This window comes from Mytilus trossulus, chromosome 10 (genome assembly GCF_036588685.1).
Source record: "Mytilus trossulus isolate FHL-02 chromosome 10, PNRI_Mtr1.1.1.hap1, whole genome shotgun sequence".
Lineage (NCBI taxonomy): Eukaryota > Metazoa > Mollusca > Bivalvia > Mytilida > Mytilidae > Mytilus > Mytilus trossulus.
In genome coordinates this window covers 45,791,274-45,812,607 of record NC_086382.1, presented here as the reverse complement: position 1 = coordinate 45,812,607, position 21,334 = coordinate 45,791,274, and the positions used below count along the sequence as shown (strand labels likewise).

General features: G+C 31.8%; 1 protein-coding gene across 1 annotated transcript in view; it reads left to right on the top strand.

Moving 5' to 3' along the window:
- The window catches only part of LOC134687461 (acetyl-CoA acetyltransferase-like), a 36,128-nt gene extending 15,312 nt beyond the window's left edge, over positions 1-20,816 (top strand). The window contains exons 2-9 of the mRNA XM_063547781.1: positions 10,150-10,284; positions 11,332-11,513; positions 12,190-12,307; positions 14,321-14,464; positions 17,129-17,245; positions 18,342-18,496; positions 19,948-20,058; positions 20,563-20,816. Coding sequence (XP_063403851.1) covers positions 10,150-10,284; positions 11,332-11,513; positions 12,190-12,307; positions 14,321-14,464; positions 17,129-17,245; positions 18,342-18,496; positions 19,948-20,058; positions 20,563-20,733 — 1,133 coding nt within the window. The 3' untranslated portion in view covers positions 20,734-20,816. The remainder of the gene's footprint in view (positions 1-10,149; positions 10,285-11,331; positions 11,514-12,189; positions 12,308-14,320; positions 14,465-17,128; positions 17,246-18,341; positions 18,497-19,947; positions 20,059-20,562) is intronic.
- Positions 20,817-21,334: the final 518 nt, after the last annotated feature.

Sequence of the window (21,334 nt, the reverse complement as noted above, 5' to 3'; positions counted from 1 at the left end):
TAAGCTGCCTTTGTTTCAAATTCTTAATTATTTATCTGGTCGGGAAAGCTATCTAAAACACTTATTTCTTCTGCAAAAAGGGGTGTCAGACACATTTTTTTTTATCATACTACTTTTATTTCATTATAAATGTCTGGTTCCGTTCGATTCCGTTAAATACCAATTCCTCAGAGCAATTGGTACTTTGCGGAACGGAACGGAACGGAATAATAAATTAAAAAGTTTAAATCAGATTCAACTTGATCACTGTTTCTAATCCTCGTCGGAACGAAAGGTGGAAGGCCTCTTTTAAAAAATATAATTACCAATGGATGAAGTAAGACTTTTTGTCTATCCGGCCTTTGTGTTAAATTCTTAATTATTTATCTGGTCGGGAATGCTATCTAAAACACTTATTTCTTCTGCAAAAAGGGGTGTCAGACACATTTTTTTTTATCATACTGCTTTTATTACATTATAAATGTCTGGTTCCGTTCGATTCCGTTAAATACCAATTCCTCAGAGCAATTGGTACTTTGCGGAACGGAACGGAACGGAATAATAAATTAAAAAGTTTAAATCAGATTCAACTTGATTACTGTTTCTAATTCTCGTCGGCACGAGAGGTGGAAGGCCTCTTTTAAAAAATATAATTACCAATGGAAGTAGTAAGATTTTTTGTTTTTGTCTAAGCTGCCTTTGTTTTAAATTCTAAATTATTTATCTGGTCGGGAATGCTATCTAAAACACTTATTTCTTCTGCAAAAAGGGGTGTCAGACACATTTTTTTTTATCATACTACTTTTATTTCATTATAAATGTCTGGTTCCGTTCGATTCCGTTAAATACCAATTCCTCAGAGCAATTGGTACTTTGCGGAACGGAACGGAACGGAATAATAAATTAAAAAGTTTAAATCAGATTCAACTTGATCACTGTTTCTAATCATAGTCGGAACGAAAGGTGGAAGGCCTCTTTTAAAAAATATAATTACCAATGGAAGAAGTAAGACTTTTTGTCTATCCGGCCTTTGTGTTAAATTCTTAATTATTTATCTGGTCGGGAATGCTATCTAAAACACTTATTTCTTCTGCAAAAAGGGGTTTCAGACACATTTTTTTTTATCATACTGCTTTTATTACATTATAAATGTCTGGTTCCGTTCGATTCCGTTAAATACCAATTCCTCAGAGCAATTGGTACTTTGCGGAACGGAACGGAACGGAATAATAAATTAAAAAGTTTAAATCAGATTCAACTTGATTACTGTTTCTAATCCTCGTCGGCACGAGAGGTGGAAGGCCTCTTTTAAAAAATATAATTACCAATGGAAGGAGTAAGACTTTTTGTCTAAGCTGCCTTTGTTTTAAATTCTTAATTATTTATCTGGTCGGGAATGCTACCTAAAACACTTATTTCTCGTGCAAAAAGGGGTGTCAGACACATTTTTTTTTTTGGATATCATACTGCTTTTATTACATTATAAATGTCTGGTTCCGTTCGATTCCGTTAAATACCAATTCCTCAGAGCAATTGGTACTTTGCGGAACGGAACGGAACGGAACGGAATAATAAATTTAAAAAGTTAAAATCAGAACCAATGTTTCTAATCATCGTCGGAAAGGACGACGTGAGGTCAGTCTAGATATCATAATGCATGACTTGCAAATGCGTTAATTTCATGATAATTTATCAGGACAATCCGACATATTCATTTACAGAATAGTTCCCGATGTTATACATTATTGCACATTTCACCTGTGAAGATGAGATTAAGTATACATTTGTGTTATTTGTATATGGAAAACCGTAAAACACAGAAATTTTAAAGTTTGTTTTGTTTTAAAGATTTTTCGAAATTTTGATAAATGCCCCCTTTGGATACCTTAAATGAAATTCTGTTCCGTTCCGTTCCGTTCCGTTCCGTTCCGTTCCGTAAAGTACCAATAGCCCATATTGTTATGCTTGTCTCAGTATATGGAGAAATAAATATTTATGAATTTTGATATACATGTTTATTTATATGTCGATGATTTCTACAACTGAATTGCAGAAATTTACATACATGCTTAGTCTGAATGACAGGTCAATTAAAAAACACACAAGTAACCACACATCTTGATATATTAAAGGGAAAGCGACTTTAAGCAATACATGTACTAATACTATTTAAAGAGGAGATGTTGGTATATTACAGTAGAGAAAACGAATAGTCTACATTAACAAAGCAATTTACCAAAAAATCAGATATGACAGACATGAACCACACCCAACCACTGAAATACAGTATGTTTGAGACATAGGTGAAACAACACAATCAGAACTAACTTTAAACATGTTGAAAAATGTTTCATTGCGGGATCATCAGACTGACTGTACATAAAATATTCATCATTGACAGATGAGTTGTGAATTGAATTTTAATTGACAGAAAGAGTGACATCATCATATACTATCATATTTTATAGTCTTGTTTAGATCTGACCCTGCTTCATCTTTATACATTCTGCAATGTTTTTGCTCACACATATAATTTGTATGATATTTTGATCATTTAGTCATGCAACCTGGAAGCTTTCTTCATATAGAACATCTTGTGTCATTAAACCTGGAACTGCACTATACATTAAATGGTATATAACTAGATTTGTTACACCAAGAAATACAATTCACCAAAAATACTTCTTCAATTGAGGCGTGGTAATATTTGAAAATTGTCAACGAAAACAATGTGATATTACAAATTTAATTGAGTTTTAGATACTTCATACAACCTCAATCACTAGTGTACAAAAAATTATAATGTACGTCATAAGATCTCATAAAGATTTTGTAAAAACGCAATAAACCCCATATTCGAGAAATATTTGCCACTGGTGCTCTCATGTAGCTTAGAAGTTGAAATTTGACAATCCTTCACCATACTTTTCACTGATCAAATTGAAAACAGGATTTTCATTATTAATTCAAAAATGTAGTTTTTGTTCTAGACAATTCCTGTTAAATAAAAAGCATTTCGTTGGAAATGTCGCCATTAAACATAAGATTTTGAAACAAAAATATACCATTTCATCTATTTATATAGTTCATTATGGTATTGGTTTTGGCTAGCTGCGGAACCGTAGCTCTTAGGTTCTTGTGTTATTTTTTGACTATTTGCGGACCATAGATCCGCAAATAGTCAAAAAATAACATAAGGACCTAAGAGCTACGGTTCCGCAGCTAGGTTTTGGCCATTGTTCTAGGCAGTTCGATTTCGGAATTCCTGAAGTTTACTTCTGTGTTGTTTGGTCTCTGAGGAGAGACTTATTACTTACCTTTTATCTTGATTAGAGTGTTTTTTCTTCTTAAATAGCCATGGAAACCAGAAACGGAAGAATAATATAAAAAAGAAGATGTGGTATAATTGCCAATGAGACAACTGTCACCACAAGAGACCAACATGACACAGACATATACCACTATAGGTCACTGTACGGCCTTCAACATTAGTCTCAGTACTATAACACAGAGATTGGTCACTACCGATGGCAAGCGTGTTTTCAGCAATATAACCTCTGGCAAAAAATGTCACCGCCTCGGTCACCGCCGCACCACCATCAAAAAGAAAGGCCCCGATAAGACAATGTAAAACAATTCAAACGAGAAAACGAACGGCCTTATTTATGTAAAAAAAAATGAACGAAAAACAAATGTGTAACACATAAACAAACTACAACCACTAAATTACAGGCTCCTGACTTAGCTAGGACAGACACATACATAATTAATTACTCCGAGATTACTCCGACGTCCGACTGCTGTTTTGCAAGACAAGCTGGGGCCGTAGGACGTCAGAGCTCTCCAATATCAAAAAGTGGATATTTGCCTACCCAAAATAGATGCGCTGCTTCATCGCTTCTGGAGCCGACTGGGGACATTGGAATTTTATAAATAGGGCATCCATCTCTTCATTTTTCATTAATCTCTTCATTTATGTAAGTTCTACCTGCCAACCTTTATTTTTCTATATTTTAAAAGTTTTCATAGTGACCCCTCCATTTCAGCATTTTAAATAATGTGGCTGGGTTAAACATGTTTATAGCAGGATCCCAACCCTCCCCCTGCTTTTAAAAGACTGCTTTTATTTTATTAACAGATCCAAATATAAGTCTGAATTTCTTAAACTAACAATATAAATGAACCTTTCATTCGTTATCAGACCTCATGTTGTTTATTCACCTTGTCACTCGAACTTGTCACGTGTGATTCTTAATTATGAATCGGAAATGTCACGATCACAAAAAAACGGTATTTCGTAAAATTACAAATTTTACATGAGTACAAAGGATTATAACCAAGGCTTGTACTTAAATATCAGGGAAACAGATTGTTCATCTGAACTATAAGTGATGATCGAATTTCTCATTGACCCAGTCGTTTTAATTATATCCGATACTGAAATAGACAATTAGTAGTCTCGGTGATTAGGTGATGAAATTTGTCGTCTGCTACTGATAAATACGAAACTACGTTATATTAACGTAGCTTTATATTAACGTAGCTAAAAAGGTGGAGACTCACACTACACGATAAATCGGTAGTGACCAATCTCTGTGTTATAGTAGTCTCAGCACAGTGTAAATCACTTTTTGTTGATGTTTATTGATCTCTTTTGTCCATGTCAATCCAAACAGTTCAGCACCTGCAAGGTACTGTAAAGCAAAATATTGTCCTATCAAATATTGGGATACATGTCAACTCGTACTTTCGGCAACTCGTACTCAGCCAACTCGTACTTTCGGCAACTCGTACTTCTACCAACTCGTACTTTTACTAAGCTGTACCCTATATTTTTTTTAGCATTATAATATAAGTTTTCTACGTTTATATCCGTAGATATGGATATTTTAACTCCCTGAAGTATCCCAGTGCACCCTGAGGTAGATCCATAGAATATAAAAAGGATATTTTTTAGTGAACATTGCGTTGAACATGTCTTAGTTTTTTCGTGTTAGTAGTAAATATTTATCTCTTCTTCCTGTTGTACTAGCTGATTATACAACTCTTTAGAAATGCCTATAAGAATTAAAATGTATTGGTTTAATTTTTTATAATTATGATAGATAATTTTATTTCATCATTCAATTTTACTAACAATTCTATGCAAAGGCACTTGACATCACGTATATTTAAACATTATTGATGAGGATACGGAAATAAAAATTCGAGATTTCATTAATAAAGAGCTTGGCATATACAACACTATATCATTTGGAAATGTCCATCGATTCGGGAAAAAAGACCGAAACGGTATTAGACCTATAGTAGCTCGCTTCACATCCAGACGAGATCTTGAGTATGTCCTAAAATGCGCGTACAGATTGAAAGGTACCGACTATGGGATAAAGGAACAATTTCCCAAAGAAATAGAATTAAAACGCAAAGAACTTTATCCTATATTAAAACAGACCAAAAAGGACAATAAAAAAAGCAATTCTAGTAAGAGATCGATTATATGTTAACGGAGAACTTTACAAACGCAACCAAATATTTCAAATACTCAAGGAAGGGAATTTAGAGATAGCCTTATTGATAGACCAACACACTCTCAGATTCCAGTGAATAGTGGCCCTCCAGTTCCAATTTTTTAAGTATAACTCAAGACAACGGTCTTTGATGTTCATAGTGCTGCACTTATACCGATTTTTTGTTTTCATTTACTTCTCTCTGTTTATTCTACTTTTAACAAATCCATTCTATTTTTGTAGGTATGTTATCCACTAATGACCACTGATTAGCATATTGTGTAGTCATCATTATTTTAATGTGCATATCAAATAAATTGCCGTCCAAACAATTTAAAACAATCGATTCTAAGGAATACTAGTAATGATTATAACGATTAGCATTGTATAAGTTATAGTTATTGACCAAGCAAGTCGGTATATGGGATTTAATCTGCACAGCACGAGATGACACAATAACCCGAACGACGTAGGAGTTCGGGTTATTGGGTCATCTCGTGCTGTGCAGATTAAATTCCATATACCGATTTGATTGGCCGATAACTGTTTTAACACATGACGCAATCAATTTACGTGAACGTTTTAGAAATGTTGACGTCATTCCGCAATCCACGGATCCTAGGAAAATTTCTTGTAGGGTAAATTAAGGCGAAAATACGACTTTGGTAAGTTTAAAATTTATAATTTTTTTCATATTTAGACTCATTCTAAAATTGGGATTTAATGGTATATTTTTTTTATCGTTTCCACAGGCGCTTGGGTATATGATAAAAAAAAATGTTTTGTTGATTAAAATATTTCCGTTAAATTTATTCCCCATTTTCATTTAATTGGTGACGATTAAGACTTTCACAAACTGTGTACTTTCGGTGTATGAATAAAAAAAAACATAACTGCAAGGGTTATTGAGTTTAAATCAGAATAATTGCTTTTGAATTTCTCAATGATATGCTTAGAGAGAAAAAGAAACGAGGAAGATATTATATTACCTAAATTTAAAATGTATAATAAACAGAAAATACGTTTCTCTTTCAAAACCTTTTACTCCCCGCAACCCCTAAACAGAAAATACGTTTCTCTTTCAAAACCTTTTACTCCCCGCAACCCCTGTTGCGGGGAGTAAAAGGTTTTGAAAGAGAAACGTATTTTCTGTTTATTATACATTTTAAATTTAGGTAATATAGCTGTGTCACAGTGGAAAAATGGACAAAAATTGATTTTGATACTTTTTGGACATTTTGTTAAAGATTTTGTAAAACCAGTGATTTTGTTATATTTGAAATATTTCACTAGGGATTTTGATATTTTTATTGTGCAAGATTTAAGTCGAGTTTAGAAGATTAAGCTAATATAATTTCATGTTTTAATTTGTTTTTTTTAAATGGCGACATTTTACTTCAAAATGATCTATTATTCCTGAGACTACTATAAGTTATAGTTATTGACCAAGCAAGTCGGTATATGGGATTTAATCTGCACAGCACGAGATGACACAATAACCCGAACGACGTAGGAGTTCGGGTTATTGGGTCATCTCGTGCTGTGCAGATTAAATTCCATATACCGATTTGATTGGCCGATAACTGTTTTAACACATGACGCAATCAATTTACGTGAACGTTTTAGAAATGTTGACGTCATTCCGCAATCCACGGATCCTAGGAAAATTTCTTGTAGGGTAAAGTAAGGCGAAAATACGACTTTGGTAAGTTTAAAATTTATAATTTTTTTCATATTTAGACTCATTCTAAAATTGGGATTTAATGGTATATTTTTTTTATCGTTTCCACAGGCGCTTGGGTATATGATAAAAAAAAATGTTTTGTTGATTAAAATATTTCCGTTAAATTTATTCCCCATTTTCATTTAATTGGTGACGATTAAGACTTTCACAAACTGTGTACTTTCGGTGTATGAATAAAAAAAAACATAACTGCAAGGGTTATTGAGTTTAAATCAGAATAATTGCTTTTGAATTTCTCAATGATATGCTTAGAGAGAAAAAGAAACGAGGAAGATATTATATTACCTAAATTTAAAATGTATAATAAACAGAAAATACGTTTCTCTTTCAAAACCTTTTACTCCCCGCAACCCCGTCCCCCCCCCCCCCCCCCAATCTCTTTTTATCTTCTGTATTGCTTTTTAAGACACGTCAGTCTAAATGAAGTCTGATTGATCTCCAGCTAATCCCCCTGTTTTAAAACAAACTGAAATATGGTCCTCATTAAATTCGATCCAAAAATAGTTCCTTTATATTCGGATATTCAAAAAGTCGTTATAAATTCCATTGAGTCTGAAACTAATCTAAATCAGATTGATTTATTTATATTCGGATATTCTTAGATACAATTCTTTTTGGGCAGAAATTAACAAAAATTGTTTTAACTTTCTTTTTTACTTTAAAACACTGATATAGATTTACGTTGTACACAAAATATAATAAAATAGTTAATGTCCCAGCTTTAAGATAAAAAAAAATTGAAGGAATGAGAAACATTTCTTTTTCCTATTTTGAAACTACGATGTTTGCACGAAGTTTATCTTTGTCGTAATTTCAAGGCAGATGGCAGACTCGGGGGTGGGGGCGAACAGGTCGTTAACCCTTGGATTTGACAAAGTATCGTGTTTTAGCTTCAAAACGTCAATATTGTCTTTAGTCTCGCTACACTCGGGGATTTTTTTTTAATTTGATAGAATAACGCCCCTTTCAAAATCCAAGAACCGCTCCTAAAGGTAAAAATAGATTTGAACTGTGCAGTTATCTGAGGTAGTTAATGCACACCTTAGCTGTGCATTATCCAGATTATACCACAGTAAGAACAAAGAGATTTTACTCTTGCCATGTGTTAAGCTTATTTAAAACAATTATGATTGCATATTATTAACATTGAAAGTTGTTTTTTCATTTGTATTTTGCTATATAATGATATACGAAAGAAAGTTACAATAACTATGCATATAAACTAGATAAATTATATCAATTAAATAAAACATGGTTACGAGTTGGTAAAAATAGGGTACGAGTTGGTTGAGTACGACTTGCCGAAAGTACGAGTTGTCGTGTACCCAAATATTGTACCACAAGACAATATTTCATAACTATGTATCATGAAATATTGTCCCCATCTATGGAAAAAATATTCAGAGAAGGACAAACTTTCAAAGTAAAATTCTTTCTGTATATAGACAATATTTCACAGATGAATACTATGTTAAAGGGAGGTTATATTTTGAATATATTTTGTGAGTATTGAGACAATATTTCATGTAGACAGATTGTCATGGAATTTTGTCTAAAGAAGTGGAGGTTATCAACATATGTTCATGTTAGAAAAGGTATATAGGATTTTTCTCCTTCAACATGTGCCTGTGTATATATATTTACAAAATAAACGATTGTCAGTACATAAAATTGAGAATGGAAATGGAGAATGTATCAAAGAGACAACAACCCGACCATAGAAAAAACAACAGCAGAAGGTCACCAACAGCTCTTCAATGTAACAAGAAATTCCCACACCCAGAGGCGTCCTTCAGCTGGACATAATTATATAAATATAATTTATATTTGTACAGTATAATGTAATGAAATGAAACATACGTTAGACAATTCTTTAATCTATAATTAACCATTTGTAATGTATCTATGTAAATTTGAAACTCACTATTAGTAATAATATAAATTTCTTACTATACAAAACAATTTCAGTTATAAATCTAAAAATGTGCATGCTCATGATGCTTGCCTACTTTTTCTAATTGAGTAATTATTTGATTAAAAAATATTTTCAAAGCCAGTATTTCATAGTGAAGTATTGTCATGAACAGAGTTTCATAATGAATTACTGTATAGTGGGTTATTTTCGCGGGTGTAAAATTTCGCGATTTTTATTGAATAAGGTATACGAAAAATTTTGCGGTTATTATTTTGGCGGATTCAAAATTTTTAACATTACCTTTGCATGTACACTTTTAAATTGGCGGAATTTATTTTGGCGATTTTGTTCTATCCGCGAAAATTTACACCCCGCGAAAATAACCCGCTATACGGTATTGTCCAGAAGAAGGTGACAAAATTTCATGGTCAAGGACACTAAAATGACTATTTCATAAATGAAATATTGTCCTGGACAGTGGACAATGTTTCATATGGATATTTTGTCCGACAGACAATATTTCATTGGGAACAACAATATTTTATGTACAGTACTAGGGGCACTTCCAATTTCAAACATGTTTCCAAACCTTTTTTTATTTTAGTTAAAGTTAAAGTTGAGAAATATAATGTTGGTAATTTCTACTGGAAATATAATAAATGCATAGCAAAATTTAATGAAGCATTTGATATTCTGAAACTATAAATGCATTTAAATTTTGTTTAATTGGGTTCAGCAATACTGTAAAAATTCTTGAGGTGCACAGGCTTGTCTTTATTCAGATTTAAATTGTATATTCAGAAATACGAATAAAATTTACTAAATTACTATTAGTTTAAACAGTATTAATAAATGAAAAATTACAACATTAAAGTATTGCAATGTGACATGAAATTCAAATGTTTTGAAAAAGTTTTATAAATCTATCTCTGAATCACTTTATTGCTTACTTTCTTTGTGTCCATTCTTGAGTAAAGTATCACCAAGTGCTATACATTTTACAGGTAGTTTTCTTGGTGCTTTTTCCAATGTACCAGCACATGAACTAGGAGCAAGTTGTATTAAGGATGTACTTACCAGGGCCAAAGTACTACCAGATGATGTGTCTGAAGTTATTTTAGGACAAGTTTATACTGCTGGTATTGTTATCATTAGATTAAGATTACTGTGGATTCATTTTAGTTCCTTGGAACCCATTTTTCTGGATTTAGTGGGTATGGGTGTACTGCAGCTTTGTTCATCAAATTGCAAATTTCCTTGTATGCAGACTTTTGCAAAACTAAAAATCAAATACACAGGAAAGTTCAATTTTTCATTATAATCAAAGAAATTGGCACCCACAAATATAAATGTTGAGTTCACAATATGAAACAGTTAATTTTAAAGAGCAAAAAGCATGTGACAGTCATTTTTTTTTTATATATTTTTTTACACAAATATTTATAATTCAACTTCTAGAATATTAGTAAATACCAGTTAACCAATGTTAATATCACAAATTTATAAGTTGAGGATATACATTTACCTGAGGCTTTGTTAAAAAGAACTGTGAGAAAGTAAGAAAAACAATTACAGCCATAAAAAAATTAATTCAGAACACCAACTTACATTTACTGTCAATAGCAGAGAGGTTATGGTTACATAACTGATATACAGTTTTTCAAACTCAAAATGTGAATAACTACATTTATTTATTTCATATGATGTGTATTATGTAATATTATAATTGTGCACATATCAGCATGAACCAGTGGCGGATCCAGAATTTTTCATAAGTGGGGGCCCACTGACAGAGCTAAGATTCCCTATATAAGCAACCAAATTTTTTCCCAAAAAGGGGGGGGGCGGACCCCTGCCCCCCCCCCCCCCCCCCCTACATCCGCCTCTGTGAACTGTTCATCAGGTTTATTTTTGAAGGAAGAAGAAAATATTCGGGGAATTGTTAATACTAATTCTTTATCTCAAATTGAACAAGAATTGATTAATGACACTTTTTAAAATTGAACTAATTTGCCTTGCCTGATGAATTAATATTTACTGTTTATGTAAATATGTTATTTATATCTTTTGTATATATGGGCAAACATTAAAATTCAAGGCTCTTTTTATATAATCAAACTTTGATTATGTTGACTTATTTGTCTTGATTGGCAAAAGTTAAATTTAGAAAATATTATTTTATCCAGTTCAAGGACAAAATCCTGCTAGACAGGCCAGTGTAAAGGCTGGATTACCAGTTTCAATACCAGCATGTGGAGTAAACATGTTATGTGGATCTGGCTTACGAGCTGTTGTATTAGGATACCAGGCTATAAAGAATGGAGATGCTGATATTGTAGTTGCAGGGGGCCAGGAAAATATGAGCATGGTATAAACTTTTCAACTAATTTCTTCTTTTTTTAAATAAAGATGTTGTGGTATAATTGTATTTGTAACAAGTTTCCAGCAGAGTCCAAATTATGTGACTATAGGTGAGGGTATGTCCATCAACAATGACCAAAACTCTTTAGGTATAATAGTTTTTTTAAATGCCTTCACATGACAATTAAAATAAAATTACATACTCATATCAAAATAATATATATAGTTTATATTTATAGTAATATTTGTTTTCCATGTTGCACACAATGCATTAAAAAAATAGTTTATTTTAAGATATTTTTTGAATGATTATTTTAGGCAAGAACAGGGACAGTCATTTTTGGGCATGACAAGTTCAACAGTGAGAAGACAAAATTTTATTGGTATATCATTTATTATTTCAGTCTCCCTGATAAAACAGAGCACGGAAATAACATCAAATTTAGTTAAATATTTATTTCTGAATTGATTCAATGCTTTACCGTCTTACTAATTTATGAAATGATTGGTTCCGACAGATTTCCATCTGTCCAGGGCTCATTGGCTTGTTTTATTTATAGCCATGAATTTACTCCCAGGGAAGTTGTTGAGGTAAACATTTATGAAAAATTCACAGAATATTGTTTCTTATAGTATAATTTAATGATGAAAGATTTTTGTTCTTTTTACTTGTCAAATTGTAGGCTCCCCATTGTTGTAACATGAGATCTGGTACCAAGTTTGGAGATGTATCTTTTGTGGATAGTATGTTGAAAGATGGCTTAACTGATGCTTTCCATAACTACCATATGGGAATCACTGGTAATTACTAGTACAAAATGTATACACCTGCTGCCATTCTTTGAAACTACAAATCATAGCTTCATGAAATGTGTTAACAAGCTTCAAGAGAAAATGATATACAATGTTATACTTTTCAGATTCATCATCAACTCTCTTTATAAAATACTTAAGTACTCATATTAAACTCATTATGGCCATGTATTACAGACTAGGGGAATAGCTCTGGTAGCATGGATGGAGGCGATTATATACGGACACATAAAACAACATCAGCTTCCATTTCTACATTTTAATCAGACAAAGATGACGTCACAAACATAGATACAAAGTACTGACAAAAGGGGAACAACTCTCTCTCACATACAGAAACATAATCTGACCATACATACTGATATATAACATCCCGCCCCCCAAAACAAAAATTTACTAAAGTTTTACAATGGTCAATATGTTTATGTAATATATATAAAAATACGATATATAATAATTTCCAAAATTGAAAGTTTACATGAATAAAGTTAATCTCTCGACACTCTAGTAACCATTTTTAAAACAAACGTATCAACGCTGCAAAACCAAAAGTCTGGCATCTCGGACTCCTCCCTCGGATGACCTTATGCACGCATTACTCTCACACAAACAATTACAGTGATACACACATATTAATGGCATTTCCTACTAGACCAGCTGATATCATTATAAAAAGCTGAATACACATTTGATAATATCATCAGAGACCTTAAACTCTTAAATTTAATAAGGTTTTATTTATGATAAATATCACACCGCTAAATGATAAACACGTTCACATTAGCTTAAATTCGAAGTAAACAAATAACGTAGATCAAAATTAACATGAAAAGTATCTGGATTCATAAAATCAACATAGTTAAAGATAAAGTGTTCTCATACAAAATAAATTCATCAGCTTTTCTTTAAAATAGATCTTCTCGGAAATCTGCAAAACCATGGCGATACAGTTATCACCAAACAGTACAGTTAATATAATACGTTATAAAAGACGGAGTCAAATAAAGGTTACGACGGAATGAAACACAACAGCAATACAATCAAAATTACGCAATACACATCACACGTGTAGTCCAACGGATAAACTGGGTCACATCAATAACAGTTAAAATAGCTCTTTTGGTGAAATTGGAAGTTTCGTATGCATGGCGATACAGTTATCACCGATACAAGTTGACATATGTAAAATCAAAACAGCATATATATAAACAGGTTCCAAATGTTACAGAAATAAAATGTATGATCATGATGATGCAATGAGATAAATCTCACGTGCTTTCTGGTTGAAAACGGAATACATGTAGACATTCATAAATAATTCACAAAGACAGTACGTACACGAGACGAGACATGGTCTGTTCTTCTTCTAAATCAATTTAAATGTTGGTATTATATTAAAAGTGCAGGTATAATTTTTTTAGAAAACAATGAAAAGTTTTCAGCATCATGGCGGCATGGCAGGATCCATCAGGAACATTCGGTCAACTTTATATGTAAAAATATCCAAAATCCAATGAAAAATTAAATCCAAAATATGTATATATCATTATCAATTGATCGTTTAGGTCACTCCACCATATTACAGACTAGGGGAATAGCTCTGGTAGCATGGATGGGGGCGATTATATACGGACACATAAAACAACATCAGCTTCCATTTCTACATTTTAATCAGACAAAGATGACGTCACAAACATAGATACAAAGTACTGACAAAAGGGGAACAACTCTCTCTCACATACAGAAACATAATCTGACCATATACATACTGATATATAACACATGTATGAAATTTTGTTGTATTTTTCTTAGAAACTACAAATCAGAAATTATATATAATTAAAAGGTCAGCTATAGACTTGTTATTGAAAGTTTTTTTGTTATGAATAAATTGTGGTTCTCAACAAACAATGGAGTTAGGTACATGTTTAATAAACTTGATTTGAAAGTACATTACAGTTTGAATTGAAAATCGGCTAAGTGTTTCTTTTTTTATTTCAGCTGAGAATGTGGCCAAGAGATGGAATGTAAGCAGAGAAGAACAAGATAAGTTTGCTTGTCATTCACAACAAAAATGTGAAGAAGCTCAAAAACAAGGATATTTTGCAAAAGAAATAATTCCAATATCTGTTTCGGGGAGGGGAGGTAATTCATTTTTTTTATGTTCTCATTTATGTACTGTGGATTCATTAATATTCGTTGGATACCAATTTTCGTGGCTTTCATGGGTACAGGAGAACCACAAATTCAAATGTTCAACGAAATACAAATTTTGTAAAGGTATGAGTGTAGACTTTGCCAAAACCACGAAATAAAATATCCACGAATATGTAAGTTTTCCTCAAACCACGAAAATTGGTACCCACGAAAATAAATGAATCCACAGTATTCTGGATTCTATTTATATCCAGGAATATCTAGAAAACAGATCCTAGATACAAATGGCTTACTTATGTGTTACTACTGAAATATAACCTTGTTAGTCTAGTCAATCTAACATAAATTTTACGCTAACCTTAAAGTAATTGCAACAGAAGTTTTGTAAGTTTTAATCTTTAGCGTTATACCCCAAATATACACAGAAAAAAATCCTGTAAAATCTAACTTGAGGAAGACTAAAAAAAAATCACCATTTAAAATTCCTATGGAGATTTGCATTGAACCGGGAGATAACTCTGCAAAAAAGGCAGAAATATCAACAAAAATTGATACAAAATTATAATTTTACTGCTTCTTTTCATCAGAATGTATTGATTCTTGATTTTTTTACCCCTTTTAAGAGTATTACAAACAACTCTAAAGGTGTGTTCAATCTTTTATTGAGCTATAATCTAGATTTTGTAATTTATTAGTTGACCATTTATTGAATTTTTCAACATTCTCAACTTTTATAAAAAATGATTAAGCATGTATTCTTCTTGTTGTGGTTTAAAGTTTCTTTAGACAAGTAATATGCTGAAGAAATATAATACACAGATATAAACAATACCAAATTTTCACTCTTTTTTTTCAAAATGGTACTAAGCCACAAATTTGCAATTTTTTTATTAGAAAATGCGCAAAAAAATAAAACTTCCCATAACAATTCAGTTTTGCACATTTCATGAGCAGAGGTTTATATAATTTAGTCATATTTAAACTTATAATCCCAACTAAGTATCATACTTTACATTAATTTCAAGAAAATCAACCAAAAACTGACAAAAAAAAATACTCATTTTTGCAGAGTTATTTCCCCTTCAAATGTCAATTTCCATAGGAAATTAAAAATGCTGATTTTGAGTTTTCCTCAAGTTATATTTTATTGGACTTTTTTCTGTGTATATAAAGGGCTTAATGCTATAGATTAGAACTAAAACATTTTCTGTTGCAATTAGTTTGAGGTTAAATCTTAGTTAGACTGGACTATGGTATTGAATCCTTTCACAAACAAAATTTGTAAATGGACACAACATCAACAATAATTTTGAACTAATGCTAAGTTTGATCTTAACTGATCAATTCCTCTTCCAATTTGCTGGTAATTAAATCAAAGAAAAGTATGTTTCTCTTATTAAAAACACACAAATAAAATAAGAAAAACCACATTCTGATTTTCATCATATTTTAAATATTGTAAAATGTTAGCTGATCAACACAAGTTTTAACACTACCATAACTGGACATGAAAGCTTCATATTGTGCCTATCAGGTGATATTTTATAGTATCAATTAATTTACAGAGAACCAAATAAACTGTATTCATTTTCAGTAGATACAACTTGTAGTGTAATGTTTTTATACGCCTGTCAAAATTTTAAAGGGATGTATTAAGGTACACAAATGTCCAGCGTCCCTCTGTCTGTCTGGCGTCCCTCTGTCTGTCCGGCGTCCCTCTGTCTGTCCAGCGTCCTCATGTGGCACCGTAACTTGAGAACCCTTATCCAAAATTCATTTAGATTTATTGAGGTTTTTGTAAAAAAAAAAGGGGGGGTTGGGTTTTCACATGTCACACCATATCTCATAAACGATTTAAGATTATTGCTTTAAACTTTACACACTTTTTAGTTACATAAATCTAAAGATCTGTATACTTTTTGGTGATGATTCAAAATTTTTATTTTAGAGTAATTGAGGTTTTATTTTGTTAATAAAGAGGGAGGTTTTCACATGTTGCATCTTATCTGAAAAACCACTGATGACTATAGCTTAAAACTTTACACACTTCTTAGTTATATTACATGTATTCTAAAGAACTGCATACTTTTTGGTAATTATTCAAAATTTTATTTTTAGAGTTATTGAGTTTTTTGTAAAAAAAAAGTTTTTTTTCACATGTTGCGCCTTATCTCAGAAACTGTTTATGATTATTGCATAAAACTTCCCACAGAAGATAAAGGGCATATCATGCACTCATGGTACAGCTGTTTATAAACTTACCAATTACAAGTCAGAAATGATTGATATTTTGTCAGTATGTACATGTAGGAAAGTTCAAAATTTGTCACTTCCATCTGCTTTTCATCCAAGTCTGACTAGTTAGGTGTTGCTGTATTAATCATCTATCATGTCATCATCAGCATATTTGTCCTTTTAACTTTATTTTGTCAAAATTTAAGAAAAGGGCAGTCATCATCACACTTTGTATATTTGTTTTATATCTTTTTAAAACACAAACTTTTAATCCTCACCTTCAATTAAATTATGTTATACAGTAAAATAAATACAGTGAAAAGAAGAAAGAATCATCTTTTTGTCATATTTAAAGAAAAATTGTTTTTAGTCATTTTATGGGAAATGATGAAAAGTTGGTATATTTTGATGTATAAGGTACCAAAGAAATTACAACAGATGAATTCCCAAGACAAGGTTGCACTGTGGAAGGCTTTAGTAAATTGAGACCAGCCTTTGACAAATCAGGATCAGTAACTGCTGGGAATGCCTCAGGTATCAATTATATTCTTCTACAATTAATTTTTTATTAGAATTTATATGTTGGTAATTTTTGGTTGCAGTTCAGGAAAAGAAGATGGTAATATTATGCATTAGGTCTTGGTTCCATTCAATAAATTTCTGGTTAAAAAAAACCCATGTGTACTACTAAAATGTTGGTTTATCAATCTATTGATCATATATTAATGGTGTTCCACAATATCAGAAATATTTAGAATAGAGTGTTCAGCATAGTTTATATTTCTGCTCTTCATGAAAGTTTATTATATTATTTCTAATTGATTTTGTAAATGTTTTTTTTATTCCAGTTTTCATTAAATATCTTTACTCTTAGATTTGTTGGTTGAATACATTGGTATTGCAACAAAAACCAACATTATGTCATATTAAGTCTTAAATTGTTTCACATTCAAATATACATGTCATGGCATATTTTATTTGTAACCCTCTTTAAGTAAAGAATTATTATTATATTATTATTATTATTATTATTTTTCAGGGGAGGTAATTTGGTCTTTTTCGTTATTTGCCTGATAAGACAATTATTGCCCTGTAAACTTGGTATACACTTTTCTTATAAACTCAGTTTTAATCATGTCAATATGATTAAAATTTGTCAAGATTTTGAACAATAATAGGACAGATAACACATTTGTTGGCCTTTGATTTTCGTTGCCCTTATTATAATCTTAAGTGCTGACAGTGAATTACATGTACATACAAATATTTTTCATACATCTTCCAAATTTATTTCTTCATGTTTTATGCCTCTCAAATAGCAAGTAGGGGAGGTGAAATAACATCACAAAAAAAAGATCAGGAGTTTATAAATTTGTTGTAGTGATTCAATCCTGTTGAGAAATATAAAAAATAAAGTATGTCTGAAGCTGTAAAACTGACTTCAAGACTCCCTGAACATAAAATTGTTCATGAGTTAGGGGTGATGAATTAATTGGATCCCATGTCTCCCATATAATTTTGGAAGAGCAATGAGTACATTTATTAGTAATGGGCGTATTTGTATAATATTCTTTAATACAGTTTAACACAATCTGAAATAAAATTCACAAATCTTGCTGACATATTGTAGGTTTGAATGATGGGGCAGCTTCAGTATTATTAATGAGTGCCAATGAAGCCAAAAAGAGAGGCACAACTCCAAAATGCAGAATAGCATCTTGGGCACAAACTGGTGTAGATCCAGAAATTATGGGCACTGGACCAATATCTGCATGTAAAAAAGCAGTAAGTAGGGCACATGATTTATTATCTAACAATTATGAGTACACAATGTAAAATACTGAATGTTGAATGAAATATTGGTGTCATGGTGTGTAAAGGTGTAAATGACAACAAATCATTATAGTAAATTCAGAAAATGTATTGTCCTTTTAAGAAATGAACAATGCGTTCAGAAGTTTTGGTCCTTTGTGGGTTGGAAAAGAATCATAGAATGTGGCAGGACAAAAAAGCCTGTAAGCTCCTTTTAGCTGTCATTTAACAGCTTATTTGTTGTTTTTCAATGATTGTGAAAATGCTCCTCTGAATATTCAAAATAGATGTTTCAGATCAAAAGTCTCACTTCAACATACTGTGAAGTGAAATTTGTGTGTCAATAGTCATAATATATATTCTTATTTTATAGACTTTAAAGATAAGGGAACATCATATTTTTTTGTAACAATGTTTTAGATTTTAACGAGAGAAATTTATGTATTACTGAAAAATTATTACACCAGGGTTTTCGATATCACAAACTAGTCAAAACATTTACTAAATTTTATCATCGGTATGAAGACATCATTCATAAATATAGCTCAACATGCAGACTTTTTATACGTTCAGGTATTTCACATCAAATTTTTTATGGAAATATTCTTTATAAAGCACAAAGGTGTCAGTATTCACCTCAGAAACTTACAAAACCTTTAAATAGACTGATTAAGAAGGGATATAATTACGATACTGTTGTCAAGTCATTAAAGATTGCATATTTTGGCGTTAATATTGAGTCACTGATAAGGTCTTTGCGTCGGAATTAAAGACATTTATTCTAAAAACAGTTGTTGGCATGACACGGGTTATGTTCTTCTCATATATGTTATGATGGTATGATACTAAACCCCTAACGGGAAGGATTGTGCCTGATGTTCATATGATGAAATCATAATCTTTCAGTCAGTTTAATTGAAGTCTGGAGCTGGCATGTCAGTTAACTGCTAGTAGTCTGTTGTTATTTATGTATTATTGTCATTTTGTTTATTTTCTTTGGTTACATCTTCTGACATCAGACTCGGACTTCTCTTGAACTGAATTTTAATGTGCGTATTGTTATGCGTTTATTTTTCTACATTGGTTAGAGGTATAGGGGGAGGGTTGAGATCTCACAAACATGTTTAACCCCGCCGCATTTTTGCGCCTGTCCCAAGTCAGGAGCCTCTGGCCTTTGTTAGTCTTGTATTATTTTTATATTAGTTTCTTGTGTACAATTTGGAAATTAGTATGGCGTTCATTATCACTGAACTAGTATATATTTGTTAAGGGGCCAGCTGAAGGACGCCTCCAGGTGCGGGAATTTCTCGCTACATTGAAGACCTGTTGGTGACCTTCTGCTGTTGTTTTTTATTTGGTCGGGTTAATGTCTCTTTGACACATTCCCCATTTCCATTCTCAATTTTATTCTTTTTTTTCTGTAGTTGGAGAAAGCTGGATGGTCAATAGAAGATGTTGACTTGTTTGAATTAAATGAAGCTTTTGCTGCCCAGTCATATGTAGTGGTTAAAGAACTAGGTTGTGATATCAAAAAGGTATTGTAAAATATGTATGAATAAAATGGGTTACAGTTGAGAATTTGAAATAACAGTGAATAAAAACTAATCCAAAATTTAAAGAAAATAAAAATTGGTTAACAATCCCTCTTCAATGATAAGCAAGTGGACATTAGTTTTCTTAATTGAATTGTTTCATATCTTGTATGTCTGGCCTTTTATAGCCTACCATATGTTTTTTTTTTTGCATTATTGAAAAACCATACCATATGATCAGCAGTATGGTTGCCTATAATTGAATACATTCACTTCTTTTGAACTATGATGGCTACTTTTTTCATTGGCAATCATACCACATCTCCTTATTTTCATATATGTCAAAGTATAGCCGGAGTCTTAGGGGACTTACGAATGACTTCAACATAAACATGAAATAAATGAACACATCTGACAAAAAAAATTTATGTATAGTTTTTACCGCATAGCATATATTTTATTTCAAGGTTATTTGTGTTTAATTCGGAATTTGACAATATGTTTTAGGTAAATATAAATGGAGGAGCTATTGCTTTAGGACATCCAATTGGAGCTTCAGGAGCCAGAGTTCTTGTGACATTAATTCATGCATTAGAAAGGACAGGGAAAAGGAAAGGTGTAGCAGCATTGTGTGTAGGAGGGGGAATGGGTATAGCAATGTGTATAGAAATGTTATAACAGTGATTATACTATTGTGAAGAAACATCTACTTAGTGGGACTTACAAACGGTTATGGAACAAGTGGGACTAACTTTGGGATACAGAACAAATAAATTTTATTTTTTTGATAATTTTAGTTTTTCAATCATTTTCTGTAGGTCTTTATACTCAATTGTAAAACAAAACAGCAATACATAAAGGGACAGCAATCATCAAATTATTGAACACTGATTTCTGTCCCTGTCAGAATAACAGACCAAATCAACCAAACATCTGATTCCTAAAAAAAAAACGTACACATAGTCACATACCAACAACTAGCTCACACATGTTCCAGATAGCTGAATTTAGAATGGTCACCAAATGTAATTGGGTTCAACTAGTTTAATGTCAGCATAAACATCCAACTTCGTGTTTTAAGACTATATTTCGTCAAACAAATACTTGCATTAAAAGATTAAAAGATCTGCACATAAAGTTATCAACAGAATGAACGAGGAAATAAAAAACTGCATGTATTTTGGAAAGCAGGGTCAAATGTACTCACTACAAAAAGTTCCAGTTGTTGGTTGTCTATTGTCTATAAACACTCTGTCATTGTGTACTATCTTATGAGGTG